Below are 21124 nucleotides of genomic sequence, written 5' to 3'. Positions count from 1 at the left end.
GAGAGATAGTAGCCTGCTATTTTTTGTAATTTCATTTTTAAACTTGTTTATTTTTTGTGCTTTTTATTATTATTACTACTAACTCCATTGGACCTTAAATAATCGGGAAAAATAATTATTCTATTACCGTTTAAAAGTCATGGAACGAAAGTTGTAGTATATGATCTGAGTATTATAGTCCTCTGAGGTTGTTGTATTTTAAAAATAACCCTGTATATGTAAACTCGCGTCGCCGTTAATAAAGGCCATTGGGATGCGCCTCTTTAAGCGGCCACCACACTAACCCAATGTGGGTTGGCTACTTTACACGTTTACGAAAGTCAGCGCAAATATTCACAGACGAGCGTAATTAAGACATTTGAAACTAAGAAACTGGTGCCAAGCACAAGTCCGGTCGTGCATGGAGTACCATTGCCACTTTTGGGATGGCTCTGCTACATACCAACTGGCCAACTTGGATTCAATTGACAAGTTTGCCAAGACGCATCTAAGTGACTTGGAATTAGTAGAGGCGTACTTGCCTGCTTAAAGATGCTACAGATTCTACATCTATTCTACTATTCCCCTTTCCATCACCGGAGGACTAGACGACTCTTTGATCGACTATGCCTGTATCAAATATTTTTATGAAAAAAAAAACACAGGAAGAACTAAAATTTCATTTTGTAACACCACGTACAAGAAATATTAGTAACCTCGCCTTGCCGCTAGATGGCGTTGGGATCAAACTAGAACGCGCTATCGAAGTGTTCACTAAATTACCTATATGCATGCAGTGAGTGCAATGTTGCCAGGTCTACTCTTTTAGGACGACCTCTACTGGTTTTTAGCGAAAATCTACTGTTTTTTAGGAATTTTCAGATTTTTCACTTTCCACAACTATTCTTGTCGGCTTTTTAGATTTTGTGAATCGTCTTTTCCATTTCCAACGTCCTACTTTATGTTTTTGGAATGAAAGTGTAGAGCACATGAAATAAAAAAATGTTGTAAACAAGAACAGTTTACAAGATTGGATAAAATAGGTACTTTATGTACTCCACAGAATGATGTTTTTTAGCTGGTCCATAAATGTATCTACTAAGAATCTTTTACGTGCATGCATTTAGATTTAACATGATCTCAACTCTGAAACTTTGGCGGAGTTTTTGCAAAACTTTACAATGTGGTCAAATCATAGAACATCGTCCTTTCATTTTTTTTTTCGTATTTTTTGTCATTTGTCAATCACAGGTCTAGAAAATGCGGGGAAGTAACATCTGTGGTATTATTATGCAATTACAATTTTTATTGTGAGATACCAACATCGTAGGATAACATCAAAAACATTACGTGGCAATGTTTAAAGAAAACCTATTAAAAGTGTTTCAAACACCGTAAGTTCAGCATCTACTGTTTATTTTCCTCAATCTACTGTTTTTTCTGTGCAATATCTTCCGATTTTTTCAGATTTGACCTGACAACACTGTATGAGTGGCACTCCAATACTTCCACCGGGATACTTGGATGAAGGCTCATAGAATCGTCGTTCTTGATCGTCGGGTGCCGCTTCTAACATCGTTAACATCGAGGATGTCGCGCACATCGTGCGACGTCGTCTCCTACATCAATCATTACAACTACGTCATTAAAAGCCGTGGCGCATTTGGAGATTCAAGCGTCATTCGTCACCCCTCCTCGCTTCGTGTACCTATTACAATTTTATTTAATTTTAACTCACTCGTTATAATCGAGACTGTAATCTCTTGAACGTTTAAAAAAAACTTTTATTTCTGAAGTTTCATCTTTAGTTAAAAAGTAAAAATTTAAACTATTGTTTTTGGCTCAAAAGGTAAGCAACAAAAAAATATAGACGAAGAAGGTTTGTGAACGAATTTCGGTGTAAATGCGTCCAACATCTCAGCAGTGGGCCATTGACATTTTTATTGGGCGATGATTTACCACCTATCGATTGGTTCCACTCACACCAAATTAGAATTTAAGGCTCGAACCTACTCGCATAATATTATGCGTAACTTATCTTTTAAGTTGGCAACTTGGTAACTTTGTTTTTCATCGTAAAACGAGTGCTTGGATATTGAAAATTTACATTTCTTTTTCTTGTAATTTTCATTTCATCATAAATTTAATACTACCGGCTATTATGTATGGATTTCTAACTAGATAGGTCTTATTATCTTTTAGTTTTTACGATTGTAATATCATACCCAGGTCAGACATAGTATATTGTAAAATTCCAGGAGAAGAGAAACCTTGTATATATAGTGCCTAGCTTGTATGTATAGTGCCTGAATCGTTCTAGACATTCAGACAAAAATGCTCACAATGGCTTTTCAAAGCTTAGATGCGAGTTTGTTATAATTTGCAGTTTGTTACATTTCGTATTTTATAATTTTTTTTTATTATTTATTTCAATATTTTATCATTTTTGCTCCGGAGCATGTGGGTTTGATGATTTTTTGTGCGTACCTTTAAGTGTTTAATAATTCTTTGTGGCACCTATTATTATTAATTTGTATTTTCTTTTTATTGTATTGCATATAAAATAAAATTGTTTTTTTTTTCATTAATGTCACCTAAAATTCTAAGCGCCTCACGAGTGTATTTTTAAAACATATTTTCTCAAAACTTAACTGGTCCTTCTTTGTATACATAATATTTAATTCTATGAGATATAATAGTCATTCATCATGAACGGTATATTATTATCAAAGGCTGTATAATGCGAAAAAATATTGGCATACCTGTATTGCATAAATTACTTTATAATAACAATTATATTCTTTCATCATAAATGAATTCAATAAAGACTGAAAACTAAACGCAACATCGTTCATTCAATGCTTTGCCCGGATGTTATTTTATTTTTTATTATTATAAAAAAAGAAAGTCTATTCTTAAATTTGAAAGATTTAAATTGATAGCTCCAAATTTAAAATTAATCTTTTAAATTAATTTGTTATAATTTTTAGGAAGATAATTTAGGTAAGTAATTTTAAATTAAGAACGAAATATATACTCAATTGAATTTAAAATGAGCGTCGTTGTAATTCAATCCTTTATGTTAATAGCTTAGAATTTAAAATAAAGTCGAAATTGTGAATATGTTTTTCATACATTCTTGTAAAGATTTTTTATTACACTGTGTTGTATAATATCATTATTACCTTTTAACGTCGTCTTTTAAACTGTAATATTGTGACGTTCATAATAGGAAATAAACTACTGTATTTAATTTCAATTTATGCGAAAACTGCTTTTTTTATTTCAATATGGCATACTTTTTCCTTAATTAAATCACTAGTGATGGTCGATCAACGCTAGCGTCTTATATCTTTTTTTAATGTATAAAAGATAAAACAAAAACAATAGAATGTTTGAATGCACCCTGATGAGCGAGTGGGCGTGGCCCCGCCCTCTCAACAGCGACGCCCAGACTCGCTGTATAGCGACCGCCTACCCGCTCGTAGCTGGAGCTACGAAGAAAATTTCGCATGAAATAATCCATTACATTTTACGTTTTATGACAAAACTGTATTAAGGCAAGTATATTTCGCACCCTCAATTATAAAGTGACTAAATTCAAAATCGAAAAGCTTTTATTTTGTGAGAGAGACAAATTAAATTAAGAAAATAATGGACAAAAATATTATAAATTTTTATATTCATATCTAATAAAATGTCATTGGTCTCAAGTACGGTATATTTCGTACAATTAGTGTAATGAAGCCATTATATCAATGCCTCGAATGGACATTACACCAACTCTATTTTTTGGTCATGTTCTGTTATTTACGTAAACAGCCTGATTTATTCACTAATATTATGCTCCCCAAATTTTGTGAAAAAAAAAGAAAACAAAATTGGAAAAAATAACAAAGAAACGAATTTTGTGAAAAAAAAAACTAAAATAAAATAAAAACAGAACGTGTCAAGAAATTACGGTGGCGTAGTGTTCGTTGGAGGTATCGATGTAATCATACAACAAAAGTGCTTTTGTCATTAAAATAATATAAATTACAAGAAACAAATTACGTGTGTGAAATTTTATAGCTCTCCTATTTGAACATAAAAAAAATTCGATTAATTTAGTTCGTACAATCTTTAAAACCTTTTCTGATTAGTTGTCATTTTGCAGATGTGACGTTAACCAAGACTGCGATTTTTAACCGACTTTGAAAAATGAGTACGTTTTCAATTCGACTGTATGTTACGCGATGACTCCGGCATTTATGACCCGATTTTGATGTTCTTTTTTGTTGGAACGAACCTCAGTATTAGTCCTATTTAAATTTGAAGAAAATATTCCACCTGTAAGGGTGGCAAGCTAGGGAATTTTTTTTAAAAAAAAGTTATAATCCACATTGTCCGTTATCAAAATATTGACTTTCAAATTAGATCACTTTATTATTGAGAGCAATTGAGTATTATTGTTCAATACTAGATTTATTTAAAAAAATCACCGATGAACTTACAGTTACGAAGAAATCATTATTTTATATATACGAGCATAGCAAAATTCGTAGAAATGGCTACGTCACAAAATTTTACCAATTGCAAAATTGAGTACATAGAATAAATAGAATTTTATTCAGCACCTCACTAGAACCTAGATGCTATGACGCATCGAGCTTGGCAGAGAACGTTTTCAGAATGCTGTGGAGCTTTTAATAAGGACATTTTACAGTTTTCTGATGACCCTAACTGCGTCACCGGAAAAAGGGACGAGCTAAAGGCTCTTTTTACCTGTTTCAAAATTTAAGTAGCTCGCCTGAGAGCGCCAAGTTGGGCACGAACCTCGACTCAGAACGCTACTGGACACTTTCGCCAGCAGAGCGTGCTGTAGGAGAGAATCTGACTGAACTGGGGAGTTTTTCTGCTCTTCCCTGAGGTGAAAGTAACTGGTAGCAGCCACCATGAGCGAATTAGGGTGGTGAGGATGAAAGTCGAAGTATATTTTCTAAATCTATGCGGACTGCAGAGCTTGTTGCTTACAAGGTTTAGCAGCAGTACAGCTCCTTGTGAAAGAGTTCCTCCAAGCAAGTACCTTACCTACTTCTGCCGCCAAGCAGTAGGTAATGTGAGCATTACTGCGTTCCGGCTTAGAAGGGAAGAGTGCTAGTGAAATTACAAGCATAAGTTGACTTTTGTCAACGCGTGACACGTGACGGGCGCAGTGGCAGTGCCTATCAGATCGTTCTTCCTCCTTGAGTGTCTTCGATACGGTAAGAAAAAGATCATCATCTTAATCAGTCCTTAGTGGGCCATGGTTTTATTATTGCGCTAATCATCAAGAAGGTCTTCGTGCTTCGCGTCTCTTCCTGTCACGTTGGCCTGCTTCCCATCAACCCCATACGAAAGGAATGAGGTTGGTAGGCTCGTAGCTTATAGTAGCCCACCAACCTGACACATTTGCACTGCCATGGACAGCGGTCCCTATTACCCACCATGTGAGCCGCTATTCTTCCCCCCTACGGCAATTTTTATTTAGTTTAAATTAACCCTACTTTTTACAATACAAGACACCTGTATATATGTATGTAAGTCTATTACCAATTAACAAGAAAGAAAGTAAGCAAGCTAAATAATTCTTACAAAATTAAAGAAGCACATAAACTAGAATGCTCTGCTCCTAGTCTTAACTCCATAATGGCGGGCGTCCTCAATATAGCCTTATACGTTTGATAATAAAGCTGGGGTACCTAACTACGTCTAGTTGTAGATTTTATAGCCTACAGTCTATTGTAGAGGCAGCATGTTAACTATGCAACATTACATATAATATGATTTAATGGTTTTTTTTACCACGCACCTTTTGTGTGTAAGTAGATTGAGCTATTGTATACGAAAGATATGCGAAAAATAAAAATTAAGGTAATTGACGATCTAAATTATAGTCAAATATGCATATGTACCTTTGAAATGTATTATTATGTTAATTTTCACTTTGGCTATAATAAGGCCGCATCTGCAAAATGACAATTTTTCAGGGCAGTATTGTAAGAAACAATTAAAATATATCTACTTAAATTGAGACACAGTTTATGTAAGCTAGTTCAGACCGAAATCGTCCTTGTTCAAAATTATTAAATTATTTTTTTCACTTTTATATTTAAATTTACTTGGGAAGTAGGAAACTCTTTAAGTGTTTGTAATAAATACTTATATGTAAATTTTAATGATCTTCACGAGAAGCGAGTAATTCGTTTTTCATCAATTCTTATCTCATCACCATCGGTCAATTTTAGAATTTGAAAATTAAATTGACCAAAAAAAATCAATTGGTGTTTAAAAAAAATCATTACAAGACTAGGTTTTCAGTATTTAACAAACGTACGTGCTTGAACCTTACACACTTTTGATAGGTAAATATTTTCGTTTATAAATGGATAAGTAAATATAATGTAATATAAATAAAAATAATTACCTACATCTTTCACATTTTTTCTTTTCTTTCTAGTTACCTTGTCCACGTTTTTAGCTTATATAATAACTTATTCATCTATACAGTTAATATTATAACTACATTATAATTACATTCTAACTCCATGTTGATTCTTTTTTTCTGAGTTACTTCGTTTTTTGTTTTTTTTTTTTGTTACCGGCTTACCTTAGGACCCGGCTGAATCTGAAATGCTGGTTCAGGCCCTTTGTGCTGGCACAGTACACTCAATTCTACATTTGACACAACATAACACTCCAGACCATATCCGCCATACCCGCACATCTAGACTAGCCTTTTTCTTTATGATTACCATTGTACCTACGTCATAAGCTTGTTTGTAATGTACTGTGATACAGCAATAAACGAATTATCTATTTATCTATTTTAAATATTTAAAAAAAATTCAAATCGGGTTTTTTGTATTCCACAACTTTGAGTTACGACAATATTTGCTTTATAAGCAATAAGTAGTCAATCTAGTATAGAACGTAATTTGATTGTTACCTGTTTTGTTGTCCATATTATTATAATACATAAAGATTCTACGATCGAAATTACTCCAAACAAGCTTCTTCTTTTAAATTTTATGGCTCCATCGAAATAATCAATGATTTTGCCAATGTCAAGTAAAAATAACTATGTACGGTAGTTTAATATTATTATAAAAATTATCTATTTTAAGCCTACATATTTCGGAACTTTAGACTGTCAAACTGGACGGAAAAAATTAAAATTTCTACTCTATGTCTAAAGCACTAAGTGCGGACGTAGACAGTATGCAGCGTCTGCGACGTTGAGCGCCGAACGGAATACCCTTTGTTTCGAACCATTGTCACTGGGGTAGTTTTAAACAAACTGCTGATTGGAATTTAACCGACAACGGCGATCAAAGAGGAACGTTATGATTTCAATAAAAATTGTGAAAAGATGTCGTTAAAATTGCAGTGGTAGTCTTTAGATATAGAGAGACCAGTTGCCTGTCAATAGCAAGGTCGAACTTTTTAATTAATTTCCGAACCACTTAGAGATCAAAGTTAAAGTCAAAATCAAATAATCATTTATTCCATAAATAACATTTTTACACTTGAATACGTTATTTTTTGAGCTACTGCTCGATCACTGCGCTGACCTCCCTGAGAAGAACCAGCAAGAAAGTCTAGGGATTGCTCTTTTCAAATAAACTTAAATCCTATGGAATACACTTTGAATCATAATTGTATGGAATCTAGACTCATGATGTCTTTCCATATATCTAACATACATATACTCTTCAATTTTGTAATATGACTTTTCAATTAAAATACAGTTAATCTTAATATATAATCTTAATTCCGAAATAAGTCCGATTCGTATCAGTTCCGAATACGAGAAATAAAGGTCCGAAATGTCACAGGGATTATTTTATCTCTAGGTGTACAAACGACATTCGTATTTTGTATAGTCTCGGATTTGGAACGAAAAACGAATCCTATGCAGTTCTTAGAATAATAACGCATAGAATGATAGTTTCATATCAAACGAATTGTCACAAGTGAGGCAAACATCAAATTCATGTAGGCTAGTTTTAGTAGTACGTTAATTTTCGGTTTTAGTGAATATTTATATAAAAATACAAGTTGAAACGCGTTACTTCCTTGTGGAATGTGATGTTAGTATCTATTCTATGTTTGTCTGACGTATTTTCACACTCATTTACCGCACATTTCGTCATTTTTATCTAAAATTCTGGAGCTGTTCGCGGTGCAAGTTGACCTTGAGCACTGAAGGCCCGCCCGCTCGTGTAGGCCCTTTGGGAGCGCTTCAATTTGCCTCACTTAGCGTGTGCGGGCTAGGTTTCTATGCGTTATTATTCTAAGATGCGTTCTCAAACGCGTTAACGGTGAAGGAATATATCATACAACTACATGTTAAAGCAAGTTCACAACTCTTGGAACATGAAAGTGTGAGATGACGTACACCGTCGGCGGTACTCCGTTATTGGACGAATTTCTTTTTTATTCGCCCGATATCGGGCAATTAAATCTTAAAATATAATTTTCTCAAACATACTCGGAATGTTTGCATTACTTTCAAAAAAAGAACACGGAAAGTTTGTCATTTATGGACCGTGCGAATTCTTCCCGGCCAATATCTTCAAAGTAAGTATGAAAATCCATTACTATTCACTTCTCTGAACTTTTAAATCTACTAATAATATCTAAGTAAACAGGCAAAAGAAAAACTCATACAGCCAACTGTCCTGTGTTCATAGTTGCGAGAATTAAAAATGCACCGGTACAGTTTACTAAAAAAAAAGAAAATGGCGGTAACATTTAAAGTAAAGTGCTTTGGTATTCCTTTATTTTTTCGTCTTTTTTGTATTTTGGTCGCGAAAATGAGTGCAATTGAGAAGAGCGATAACAAACAGTACAGTAAAAGATACATTCAAACAAATCATCAGAAGTTCAGCAGACTACTATTAATGGGCCTGGAAAAATAACATTTTCTTGTAGCAATTGTCGTAACACGTCAAATATTATTTTTAATATTAATTAATGTTTTTTTTCCTCTTTCTATTACACATCTTCATCTCTTTCGTCTTTTATTATTTCCTCATTTGAGAAAAATAGTATAAATGCGTCGGCGGGAACGGGAATTGCTTGACTCGTATTAATACAATACACGTCCAGCAATTCCTTACTTCTCGGCCTCTGCAATAATGTACTATTGTAGACCCTTTAAGTAACGGTATAAGCACAGTTTGTCATATAATTATTTGTTAGTAACTCAATATGTCTAGTCAACTAGACATCAATGGCGTTTACGAAGTTTATGAATTTAGCCGAGGAAATTCGCTGCTTTTTGAGAATAATGAGCCAAACCAAAATAATACATTTTTTGGCGTATTACACACCCGTATTCTGAATGTACAAAATTTCATTGTGAATAAGAGACCGAGTTTTCGATTGGGTAAAATAGTTATGTTACATCATTGGACCGATATAAGTCTGGTTAGTATTGCGACCTAAATACGATTCCATTTCTTTTAAATCATCTTCTAGATCCATTAGGTGATTTTCAGATAGGTCCTTATTCTAGAAAGCCATAAGCATATATGACGCCCTCAGGTGCACGACTGCTCTTCACAAGGTTCTGGTGTCCAAGCTCGTACATAGAAAAACCAAAATTTATGTCTACAAAAGTATAATTAGACCAATCTTGATGCGAGATTGCGAAGCTTGGACACTGGCCTTGAAAGAGGAAAATAGGTTGTTAGTGTCGGAAAGAAGAATCTTGCGGAAAATTCTGGGATCGACTCAAAGGGAGGAAGGGGGCTGTGGAGAAACTAAAGCCGCGAGACTCCGCTGACTTCGACACGTGGAGAGAATGGGAGAAGATCGTGCCACGAAGAGAACTTATTTAAGACGACCAAGTGGACGCCGACTGGTCCGACGTCCAAGGTGCTAGTGGCTGGAAGGAGCAGGCTCATAACCGGGAGGCGACAGAATCTGATGTCAGAGGTCAAGATCCGTTTGGGTCACTGTGCCACCGAAGTAAGTGAAATGATATATTTGTCATCGTGGTGAAAGGAAAAGATTGCCGAAGGTGCAGCAGACGTAAAGAAAGGTGAGTGAGAGGAAAGAGATGACTATTAATAGTAAAGCTATTGCGCGGAGGTTCTTTTCATACACCCCAATCCTTAGTTGATTTGTTTAACTTTATTGATTTCTATTCGAAAATGGTACGATTTGCGATAGCCAAAACAGATCCATAACCTAAAAAGTAATCCATAAAAATGTTTTCTTACCTTTGTGGTCATAAAAAAAACTGCTTTCACACAAAATTGGTCTTTTTGATTGCCCGTTACAATTTAGTGGGATGTAAAACTTTGCATTTTATCGCTTAGGGTTAGGTGCCGTTACGAAAAATGGATCAAAGTTTTACTAAGTTAGAAAAAGGGTTTCAGGTCAGAGAGAGATTGAGACTTACGCAGGATAGTTATCTAGTTTAAAAATCATAGAATTTAAAACAATAACTTTTATACATCGCCTCCAAAGAACAGAGTCCGATGTGATCACACAGCGAAAATAGGATACATACATAATCTCGTTATTCAAAATAATCGATTAATAAATCGATAGGTGTTTTCATTTTTATTTCTTATTTATTATCATTCATAGGTGTTTCGAATTTTCATTTCGGAAATATAAAATCGAACACCGGTCAATCTGATATCCACAGCGAAGAACAACGAACGAAATGTACAATGTGCTGAGAATAAGCAGCCTTGCACATAAGTCTTTGTTCTACGGATGAGTCGATATCTTTTTTACCAAATTTTCATCATCATCGCAGTCCACTGCTGGACATACGCGCCATTTTGGCCCGGTCCTCAGTTTGTCGCATCCATCTGCTGCCAGCAGCTTTTCGCAGATCGTCACTCCATCTAGCCAGGGCGTATCTTACACTACGTTAGCTAAGCCGGGGTCTCTACTCAAAAAATCGCTTCCTAATTTTTAACCGACTTCAAAAAAAGGAGGTTCTCAATTCTATTGGGTTTTTTTTGTGTATGTTACGCAAATACTCCGGCAGTTTTGTTAGTAAAAGGGCACGTCAGTATTGAACCCATTTAAATTTGAAGAAAATATTTTACCTCTAAGGGTGGCAATCTAGGGGATGAGTTTCGCGCATTTCCCGGTAATCGGTTTCAATAAAACTTGACAAACAGATGTAATTCCACTAACTTTTGAAGTCGATTTTTTTAATAAAAAACTTACAATTATTTTTTATTTAAAATTTTTGAACAATGTCTCCCTATGGGGTAAACAGATACTAACGAAACTCGGTTTGCTACGTTCTTTACATACTCTACAGGTTTATTCACTCGCCTATTGTGCACCAAGTATTATTGACCTGGATCCCAAGTCTGCTAATCTTAAAGCTTCTCAGTTATTTCCCAATCAATAATGTCAATGGCAGGATTTTGTACGTTTGGTATTTTGCTAAAAATTAAGAGTAGTGACTCCTACTGTTTAACAAAATATGTAGCGGACTATATCACAGGGGCTCGGGTGGGTGCTACAAAAAATTGAGCAAGACCAAAGATAGTGCATACAGTTTACTTAACAAACAATGCACAGATTTCAACCAAAATAGAAACGGCGTCAAAAACAAGTACATTTAAATTTAGAATTTCAATATAAAACTAAACTGTTAAAATACTATATATAATTGTAACTTTTGAAATTGAAAAAAAAAAATCGAGCTCAAAAGTTTGCCTATCGCCTTTTTTTCACTTTCTATGGGATCCCCTCATCAGATTCTGATTTCTTGGTGACAATGGGACTGTTACGGACTCCTTTGTACATGTGTGCTGAAACGGACTTGGAACAGCATCGTTGTCATCAAGGACCACCTCGAGAGTAAACCTTTTCAAACAAAGAAACAATTTTCAAAATCGGTCCACAATTGACGGAGAAATCGGAAAACATGCATACAGCCGAACGTATAACCTCCGTTTTTTTGATATCGATTAAAAATATAACACGTACAAAAAAGATTTGTAACGACTGCTGCTATTCGCTACATCATCCAAACATTGGATTTTATTGGTAAGCAGCTTTTCATTGGCGAGTTGATGGCACGTTCATAGCGTACTCTACTAATTATTTGACAAAAATATACATTTAATTTGAAGACTAAATTACTGATTAAACAAGATAAAAATTTAGATATGAAACTTCAATGGGATTACAAAGATCAATGGTTTCGAGAAACCCAGCAGACTTGGAGCCTGTATCATTAGAAAGTGTTAATGTTAAGTGTGAAGGAGCTGGGAGGAGGCCTTTAAATAGAACAGGAAAATACATACTTATTTATTCCACCTGGTTCCTGGATAGATATTTCTCACTCTGTTTTACATTCAATTATTTAAATGCAATTCATTGACTTACAATTACATGGACGTCGGGTCCGCGCTAAAAAGTGTCCGAACTTATAGGGCGTTAAAATCGTATACAGAGCGTCATTCACGCTCTAGTCTTCGTTTGTTCGACTGACAGCGAAGCAAGCAAAATTAGACAGTACTGCGATGACATTACAATTTAAATTCAACGTTTTAGCTTTTTCATATTCCTTGACATGTCACTACGTTTAAATAGGCTGACTTGGGACATTTTTTTCGTGGTTTTTGTATTAGACCCGTCGTCCATTTATTTGTAAGTCAATGATGCAATTAAACTATTTTTGGTTGCCGGTACTTTTAGGTAAATATATTGGTTTTCAATTGGTACCCATTCATGTATCGAAATGGAAAATACTAATGTATTAAGGTGGTTTTTCATTTTTTATACCAGTATCAATCCCTGGAATAACACACAATCTCACTTGTTGTTGGATGTGACGTTTAAAATTTGTTCTTTTTTTTAATTGCGCAATTGATCTCCATCTCACGACGTGACGATGAGGTCGACGATGGAGCATGCATACCTAGATAATGTCTATTCACTTTCACCTTACAAAGCGTCAATAAGTCTGCAGGGAGGAGATTCCACTCCATTACCGTTCGCCATATAAATGTGGAAGCCTAACGCTTCGTGCGAATCCTTGGAACGTCCACCACATGGTGGCACCCCAGCCTACGTCTAGTCCACCGATGATGGGAAGGGGAAATTGGAATTAAATCGTGCAATTCCATGACACGCTCTCATAAGCGTACTAATAATAATAATTATAACATTTTTATTTAAAAAAACTGACCTCGAAAGTTTGCTTATTGAATTTTTTATTGGAATTACACACTAACCTACCGATAAATGGACGTCGGGTTCGCGCTAAAAAGTGTCCGCACCTGTAGGGCGATAAAGTCGCATACAGAGCATCAATCGCGCAACAGTCTTCGTTTGTTCAACTGACAGCGCGGTTGTCAATCATGCAGTACCAATAATAATAACTTGTAAAAATTACTGCAGTAAAGTGTAAAAACAGGATTTTGTATCATATTTTCACTAAACGAATATATTGTATTATCATAATTATCATTTAAAAGTGTTATTTTGTACAGTTTTATAGTATTTAATTTATATATAAATGAATCGTAAATATAAATGACAAAAGCACACAAAATAATCAAATAGCTAACTGTCCTTTTTCTACACATTGCATGCGCAAAAGACGGAAAAAGACCCATTACGTCAGTTTCAAGAAGCGTATATAAACTTCTTGGTCATTTTCAATTGTTCGAACTACAAGCGATTGAAATATTTAGAACAAAGAAACTATAGAGTCGCTTTGATTTTAATATTATTTTTAAAATGACTTTTTTATTAAACGTTAGCATTAACTAACAAAATATTGTTGTACTCGTTTTACGGCCTGGGATTACCTATCAGAAGTCAGAAAATACATTTGCCCGAAATAACATTAGCTCGAATTTTCATAACGTCAAATGTATTTTTTAGGAAGATTACAAAACAAAATAATTTTGGCTTTGTGAAAAGCATCAAAATTACTCGAAAGCGTAACGGTTTTATTACAAATCAGTTTTCAGAATTACGGATATTTGAGTTTACATTTAGTTGGAATATCGGTACATTTCTTATAGTACACGGTTATTTTTACATTTGTAGTAATATTTGTATGTACATATGTATCTGCCCAACTCTTTATTATAATCTTTAAGTGAATTTGTACAAAATTCGACATAATAATATATATAAAAATGAATTAATATTTACGAGAAAGGCTTCTCCATTACTCTTATGTTCAAGTATTTTTCAGTCGAAGGTAAATATGGTGTATTTTGTTAAGTTTCCAGTAGAAGCTGAATATGGTGTTTTTGAACTGCAATGACGATACAATTTAAATTAAATGTTTTAGTTTTTTATATTTCGTTACATGTCACTACGTGGTTTTTATATTAGACCCGATCGATGTCCATTTATTGGTAGGTCAATGGAATTACACCTATTTACTCAGTTTTATTGATATCGGTTAAAGGAAAGTGCGCTAAAGGGATTCATTCCCTAGTTTGCCATCCTTAACCCGGTGCCAATGACGTTGGGTCATATTGACCCGAGGCGATTTACAACGGGCATATTTTTGTTTTACGCCAATTGCACGATTTCAACGTTTGAGTAGCTGGAGATACAACCCTCCTCTACCCGACTCGCTGGTGTACTAAGTGTGAAGCCATCTGCACAGCCAAGTAATACGTGCATTAAGTCAAAACGGGTCAATATGACCCAGCGTCATCGCTGGCGTGGTATTTTTGTGACTGACATTATTGGTTTATTTACTGTTTATAATTAATTAATCTTATTCCTGCTGCTTGTTGCGTGCTGACAGACATCAATTTAATCATTTGACACCAATACGTGAACTTTCCAAAGCATTTGTTGAACAATGCCAAAAATGTATCCTGCGGGCGAAAACTGCACTATTAATGAAATGTTGGTGGTATTCAAAGGACGATGCAAATTTACGCAATACATACCAACCTCTGGCACACGCGAGAGATGTCAAGTATGTCCGTTCAAAAAGGATAAAAAAACATCTCATACATGTAATGCATGCTAGATTTATATATATGTACTACCTATATACCCGGATCATACGGGAAGGTACTGCAATAGTTGCAGCAGTTGCACGTCTCTGATTGAGGACGTAGAAGACTAATTTCTAATAATAAGTTTGAGTGACCTTTCTTTTAGTATATAAGACTATTAATTGCTATTATTATTCAGAATATTTTACTAAAAATAAAAGAAATATCAAAATTATGTTTTCAATGTTCATTTTGCACGTGTTATTGAGAACGCTAATTAAATATTTATTTATACAATTTATTGTTATTATTTTTATTTCAGTATATGTCTTGACGACTCTTACTTAATACGTATTTGTTAAAATTTAGACAACTACTTTAATTTTACAAAAATTTATCAATGAAATTCGGGTCACGATGACTCAACGTCACCGTCGGCGTAATTATTTTCACGTCATTGGCGCCGGGTTAAAGGTGGAATATTTCCTTAAAATTTGGACTAATACTCAAGTACCCTCTTTGCAATAAAATAAAAATCGTAAAAATCGATCCACAAAAAAAAATACAGTCGAATTGAGAACCCCTGCCTTTTTTGAAGTCGGTTAAAAATAAAACTAATTGTAGAATAAGTGTAACATTTAAATTTCCTACTGTTGTAAAGTTCGAAATTAAATAACTGCCGTGATTAGTAAAGAAAGATTTGTCACTTTGATCTGTCGTTTTTATTTTTTCCTTGGTGGATAAGATCGATATAACCAATGTATACACTACGCCAACTTAAGTTTTCGACCTATTCTATTTTTATTTTATTTTGTTTTTCTTTTTTTCGATTTTTGTTTATTTTTCTTTATTTTTTCTTCGCAAAATTCGGCGAGCATAATATTAGTAAATAAATATAAATTATAAATAATATTGAAGTTACCGCTACGGAAAAGAGTAGAATTTTTTTTAATTTACTTTCTTTTAAACACTATTTTCTGGGTTGTGAGTTTTTGTCATAAGCACCCTTTCAACTAACGGCGGCAGTATTCACTGCCATAACCTTCAAATAAATTTATTAACCCTTCGCAGACTTGATGTTGGAATCTCAAGAAGCTTAAACATTTCGTACAAGTGATCTGTTAAGCAAACGGGGGACAAACCCTAGAGGATTAAAAGTACTTTTTTGAAGATGTTTTGTCAATAGGTACTCAAAATAAAGGATAGTAGGTACCTTTACTATGGGTTGACGTTGTTGACAAAGGCATGCGATAAAATTTTGTCAATTTTCTATGCAACATTGTGCAGCGCAGGACTGCGCTACACCACTGGAGTAGTCAATATAGATTTTTTATATAGAGTATGAGTCAAACGAGCAAATAAGCCACTGGATGAGAGGTGATCATCATCGTCCATACACATCTGCAACGTCACATGAGGTGCCTATGCGTTGCCAGCCTTTTGACCCTGCAAACGCGCTTTCTGAAGAAACCCATCTCATAGCGCAAAGGAGGAAGTAGTGGCGTGGCGTCCGTATAATTCGATTCCCGCCGGCTTGCCTAAATTTTTCCACGTAATGTCAAATATTATAAAATTTTTAATGTAATTTACCATATTTTGTGCTCAGTTTTATGTATAGCACAAACTTAACCTGTGAAATGTTGTGTACTAGCGTCTTGTGTGTTAGTAAAGTGTTCTGGTTAAATGTCGACAAGGCGTCACTGTTTGTTGAGGTGCATTTTGGTTTTGCTCCAGCTTAACGATCTTTCCACATCTCGCATGTTCGAAAAAGGAACGAACGTAATGCCCGCGTGGTCTTATAGTGCCAGGTATCTATGATGTGGGAATGGGCTCTAGTCCTTTGGCGGGAGATGCGATATTGGAAACGAGACGATGGCACCAATTCCAAAAATTTCACTGAGCACTCTCCATTACAAAAACGGTAGAACACACACAGAGAGCCAATGTCTCTCCGTAGCCTAAGGGATTCCATACTGTGTATGAGCTTATGATCATTGACAATATGAACTACCCTACGTTATATTTGATCGCAAAAGAATAACAGAGTGCCAAACATGGATGTAAGGTCACAGCTGATTTTAAAACATTTGTACAGTAATTTTATCAACATAGAAATTGAGCGCGACAAACAAAATGAAAAGATGATTAAACGACAAAGAGAGCTATATACACAATTTCATATCGTTGTCCTTGTTCTTCAAAATGTATAATAATAGTTCATTACTAAATAAGCAAACTTGGATTTATCAACTGAACTAAATATTGTCATGGGGAGGTTTATCACACATAGTCTGCCATGCTACGGCCATAGCACCCTTATCCATCGGAAACCGAACGCAGTAATCTCACATTACTGCTTGGCGGCTGAAGTAGGTAAGGTGGCAGTACTTTCCTGGACGAACTCTTTCACACGGAGCTCTATTGCTTCTACCATCTCAGTCAGCGGTGACCATAGGATCTGTTAGGAGCCCAAAATGTTGGTTTTTTTAAAAAAAAAGCAATTTAGATCCATAAAGTGTATTTGTCCAAAATTCCAAACTAATATTACATGTGAAAGTAAATCTGTCTGTTACGTTTTCTGTTGAATTTTATATTTGGTATAGATGGGACCTAGGAGAAAACATAAGCTACTTTTTGTCACAAAAAAAACCTTAAAGGGGGTGAAGTAGGGGATGAAAGTTCGTGTGGAGAACCAATCGTGAACCAATGAAATCGTGGGCACCAGCTAGTTTTTTTTATTTATATAACATTTTGAATAAAAACCATATGTATGTTATACATTACATTGAATTTGCAATTTTATTTCTATACAACTACAATTGTCACTTATCTATATACGGAAAGAAGGTCATCAAATCGTATTTTTGTTTATTAATAGATAAGCAAACTGTCACAAATTTAGATACTGCCGACTTTTTTATGTATGTAGGTATGTGTTGTATCTTTCCTTGACCTGATTGTTTTTTTTGCACTACATTTTGTTTAACATAGAAACTGGACTCGTGTATATTTGTTTATATAAGGTGTTAAAAAAAGAACGAGTGAAATTCCATGTTATTACACGAAAATATATTATTTTTCACCTCATTAGCTCGGAAGGCTTTCTTTCTCATTAACTCATTAGAAATCTGCGCGCAAAAGCATTTTTAGCACGCTAGCGTGGAAAAGGTTGTGACGGTGTGACCTCCTTACACCGTTGTCTCACCTTTTTGTATCGCCTCTCTTCGCTTGTATCCTACCATTTTTTATTTTACTTGTATTTAAATTTTAAATTTGAATTGTTCCATCTTCCTTCGCTTTCTCATTTTGTTTTCGTACCACGGTCACTCCCTGCTCGACCGCCACAACAGTCGGAGCTGTTTCAAATTCCATTGCGTATAATCGCTAATTTTGGTTCTTTACAACGTTTATAATCATTAAATAAGCTAAATCACGTGTAATAATTTATAACAGTCTACAGCCTTCATGTACCTATTCTGTAACTCAGTTACTCGGCCCATTCAGGGCCCTTTCTTTTAACTTTACTTCTTTAATAAATTTTGTGGACCGGAAGTTTCCCGTTTCATTGCCGTGAACCTGTTCACGGCTAATTAGGGTTACAACCCTTTCAAGGTTTTTGAAATTCGAACTCGACAATGGACTGTGGTGCATCCAATGCACTTAACTTTTTCTTTTGATGAAAAAAACATAATAACTCGTCCAATTACGCGATTTGTCGTACTTTATTAAATTTTATGTTTTACTATTGTTGACCTTAAATTGACAACAATAGCTAATTTTGTTTATTAAAACTGATTTGTTATAGTTCACCTGTTTTTCTTTCATCTACCATTTGCCTAGCTATAGTGAGGTGAGAAGTTGTGTGTTTCGCTCGGCAGCCAAGTTGTTTTGCGTCTCGTGCTTTGAAACCATCACTACGCTCAGTAGGGCTAGCACAATAGGGCGCGACTAGCGCGAGAGCGACATAAAGCGCGACATATTGCTATTCTCGCATAGACATGTCGCGCTTTATATCGCTCTCGCGCCTTGTCGTGCTAGCCCTACAGGATTCTATTTTTGACTCCTTCGCTCAGGTTTTAAAACAAGCACTCGCAAACAACAACGTTGCAGCCTTGGATAACAGATAAGTAATTTATATTAATGAATGTTTTGTAAAATTACTTTACTAATTTGTTATAATTAATATAAAGATCGAACAAACTTAACAGCCTCCGTGGTCGAGCGGTTACCATGCTGGACTGTCACGCAGAGGTCCTGGGCTTATTTATATATTATAATAATATTTGTATAGCCTACATTTATTCCTCTCGTGAGTTTGGGTATAATTTGTGGTTGTCCATGTGTGTGTACATGGCACTCGCGGCACAGGGTTTCCCTAGTGTGTGCGTTAGAAAAAACACTTTAGCATTACTCCAATTAAATTGTATAATCGAAAATTTTAATGTATTAAAATGTTGTTAGTTCTAAATAAATAAAATAATGTAAAATAAACTTACCAGTAGAGGTAATTGCACCATTGGTCTCTGAAAAAGAAAAAAATATACATGTAATAAATACTCTATCTAACATTGCGTTCCGTATTCTATAACAAAGTTCGTGAACCGATTTCGATAGTAAACTAATCACTATTGATATATTTTATGTTTAAAAACAAAAAAATGATTTCAAATTTAAAGACACAGTTCCCCTGAAATGTCGATCATTGATGCCATCACCCTACGATGTTTTTAAATAAGCATTGTAAATTATAAATGTGAACAAATATATATCCTAGTGTAACGTTAGATATTTATTTACAAAGAACATTAGTTTCATACTTGTTTTTCTCAAGGGAATCTGCATTAGGAATGAGCAGTATAATTGTTTAACCAATTCGACGAGTGTAATTTGTTTACTTATAATATGAAGATGTTTTGAATTTAACTGTAAATTTTATCAGACTGGTTAAGAGACGATACAGCCTTATATAGCGTGGTTGATCCCGCATAACAATGAGAGTGTCGTATCCCTTTCAATAAAATATAATAGTAAATACGAGGTTTGAAAACACGATTCGTAAAAATTTTCACGATACAAAAGAAACAAAAATTTCCTTGAAATTTTACAAGGAAACCGCTGCATTCAATAGGTACTTTATATATTGACTGTAAACTGGCAACTGGTACTATCTCAATTTGTGACAACTTTACTGGATGAAGAAAAAAATGTGATATAGCATCTGGTTTATCAAATAAAAATACATAGTATACATACATACATGTGTAATAAAAAATATTTTAAAACGATACGCATTTTTATTTAATAAACCAGATGCTATATCACAATTTTTTTCTTCAAAATTGAGATCGTACCGATTGCCAGTTCTCTGTCGATATACCATTTTTTTTTATATCAACCGAAGTAAACAGAACACGTACTATACGATATAAATTCTGAAATAAAGCCAGTTCTGAAATAAGTCCCGCTCGACCTAAACAAAATGAACCGTATTAATAATAATAATAATAATCATTTTATTCTCAGACAACGTGATCCATAATATTTGTTAATAAATAGTACTTAAGCTAGTGTTAGTTTAAACATAAAAATACAATAACAAAATAGACAATACTAATAATAATTAAATAATAATTTGTTTAATAGGCGGGAGGATAACTGCCCAGCCAATGTTAGAGCAGTGAATAGCTAGCGGTGTGCAAACGCATCCACCGCCACAACATTGGGGACTCCCACCTATTTGTCAATGTGTTCAGGATGCTGTTTGTGCTGCCACGCATGCGACTGAGTAGCGACGCACTTCGCTTTCGTATGATAGCGTAAAAATCGTCTACACGTTTATCAGCGAACATGGTTGATTGTATTAGTACGGGAAAAATTGGGACTCAAGCTGAGGTACTATCACACTTAAATCGTGACATAATAGCAATTCACTGCAATTTTTGAAGAAGAAAACATTGAATTAGTAATAGAACGACATCCACAGCGCCTGCGTGACTTTTGTTAGCATAATCGTATTGTGATTATAGACTTGTCTTTTTTGAAAATGGAGTAAAATGACAGTTCATTGTGCAAAAGTGTTGCCAGCTTGCAAGCAGCTAGTGATTGCAGTCGATAAATATTCCTATAGAATATTCCTATAGAATATTTATCGACTGCAA

General features: G+C 34.6%; 1 protein-coding gene across 1 annotated transcript in view; it reads right to left on the bottom strand.

The window, feature by feature from the left end:
• LOC113228135 (forkhead box protein P1) overlaps positions 1–21124 on the bottom strand; it is a 69109-nt gene that overhangs the window by 40717 nt on the left and 7268 nt on the right. The window contains exon 2 of the mRNA XM_026461317.1: positions 19463–19489. Within this exon, the coding sequence (XP_026317102.1) occupies positions 19463–19489 (27 nt within the window). The remainder of the gene's footprint in view (positions 1–19462; positions 19490–21124) is intronic.

This window comes from Hyposmocoma kahamanoa, unplaced genomic scaffold, assembly GCF_003589595.1.
Source record: "Hyposmocoma kahamanoa isolate Upper Pololo Valley unplaced genomic scaffold, ASM358959v1 224, whole genome shotgun sequence".
Lineage (NCBI taxonomy): Eukaryota > Metazoa > Arthropoda > Insecta > Lepidoptera > Cosmopterigidae > Hyposmocoma > Hyposmocoma kahamanoa.
The sequence above is the reverse complement of the archived record's forward strand: the minus strand, read 5'-3'. Positions and strand labels throughout refer to the sequence as shown.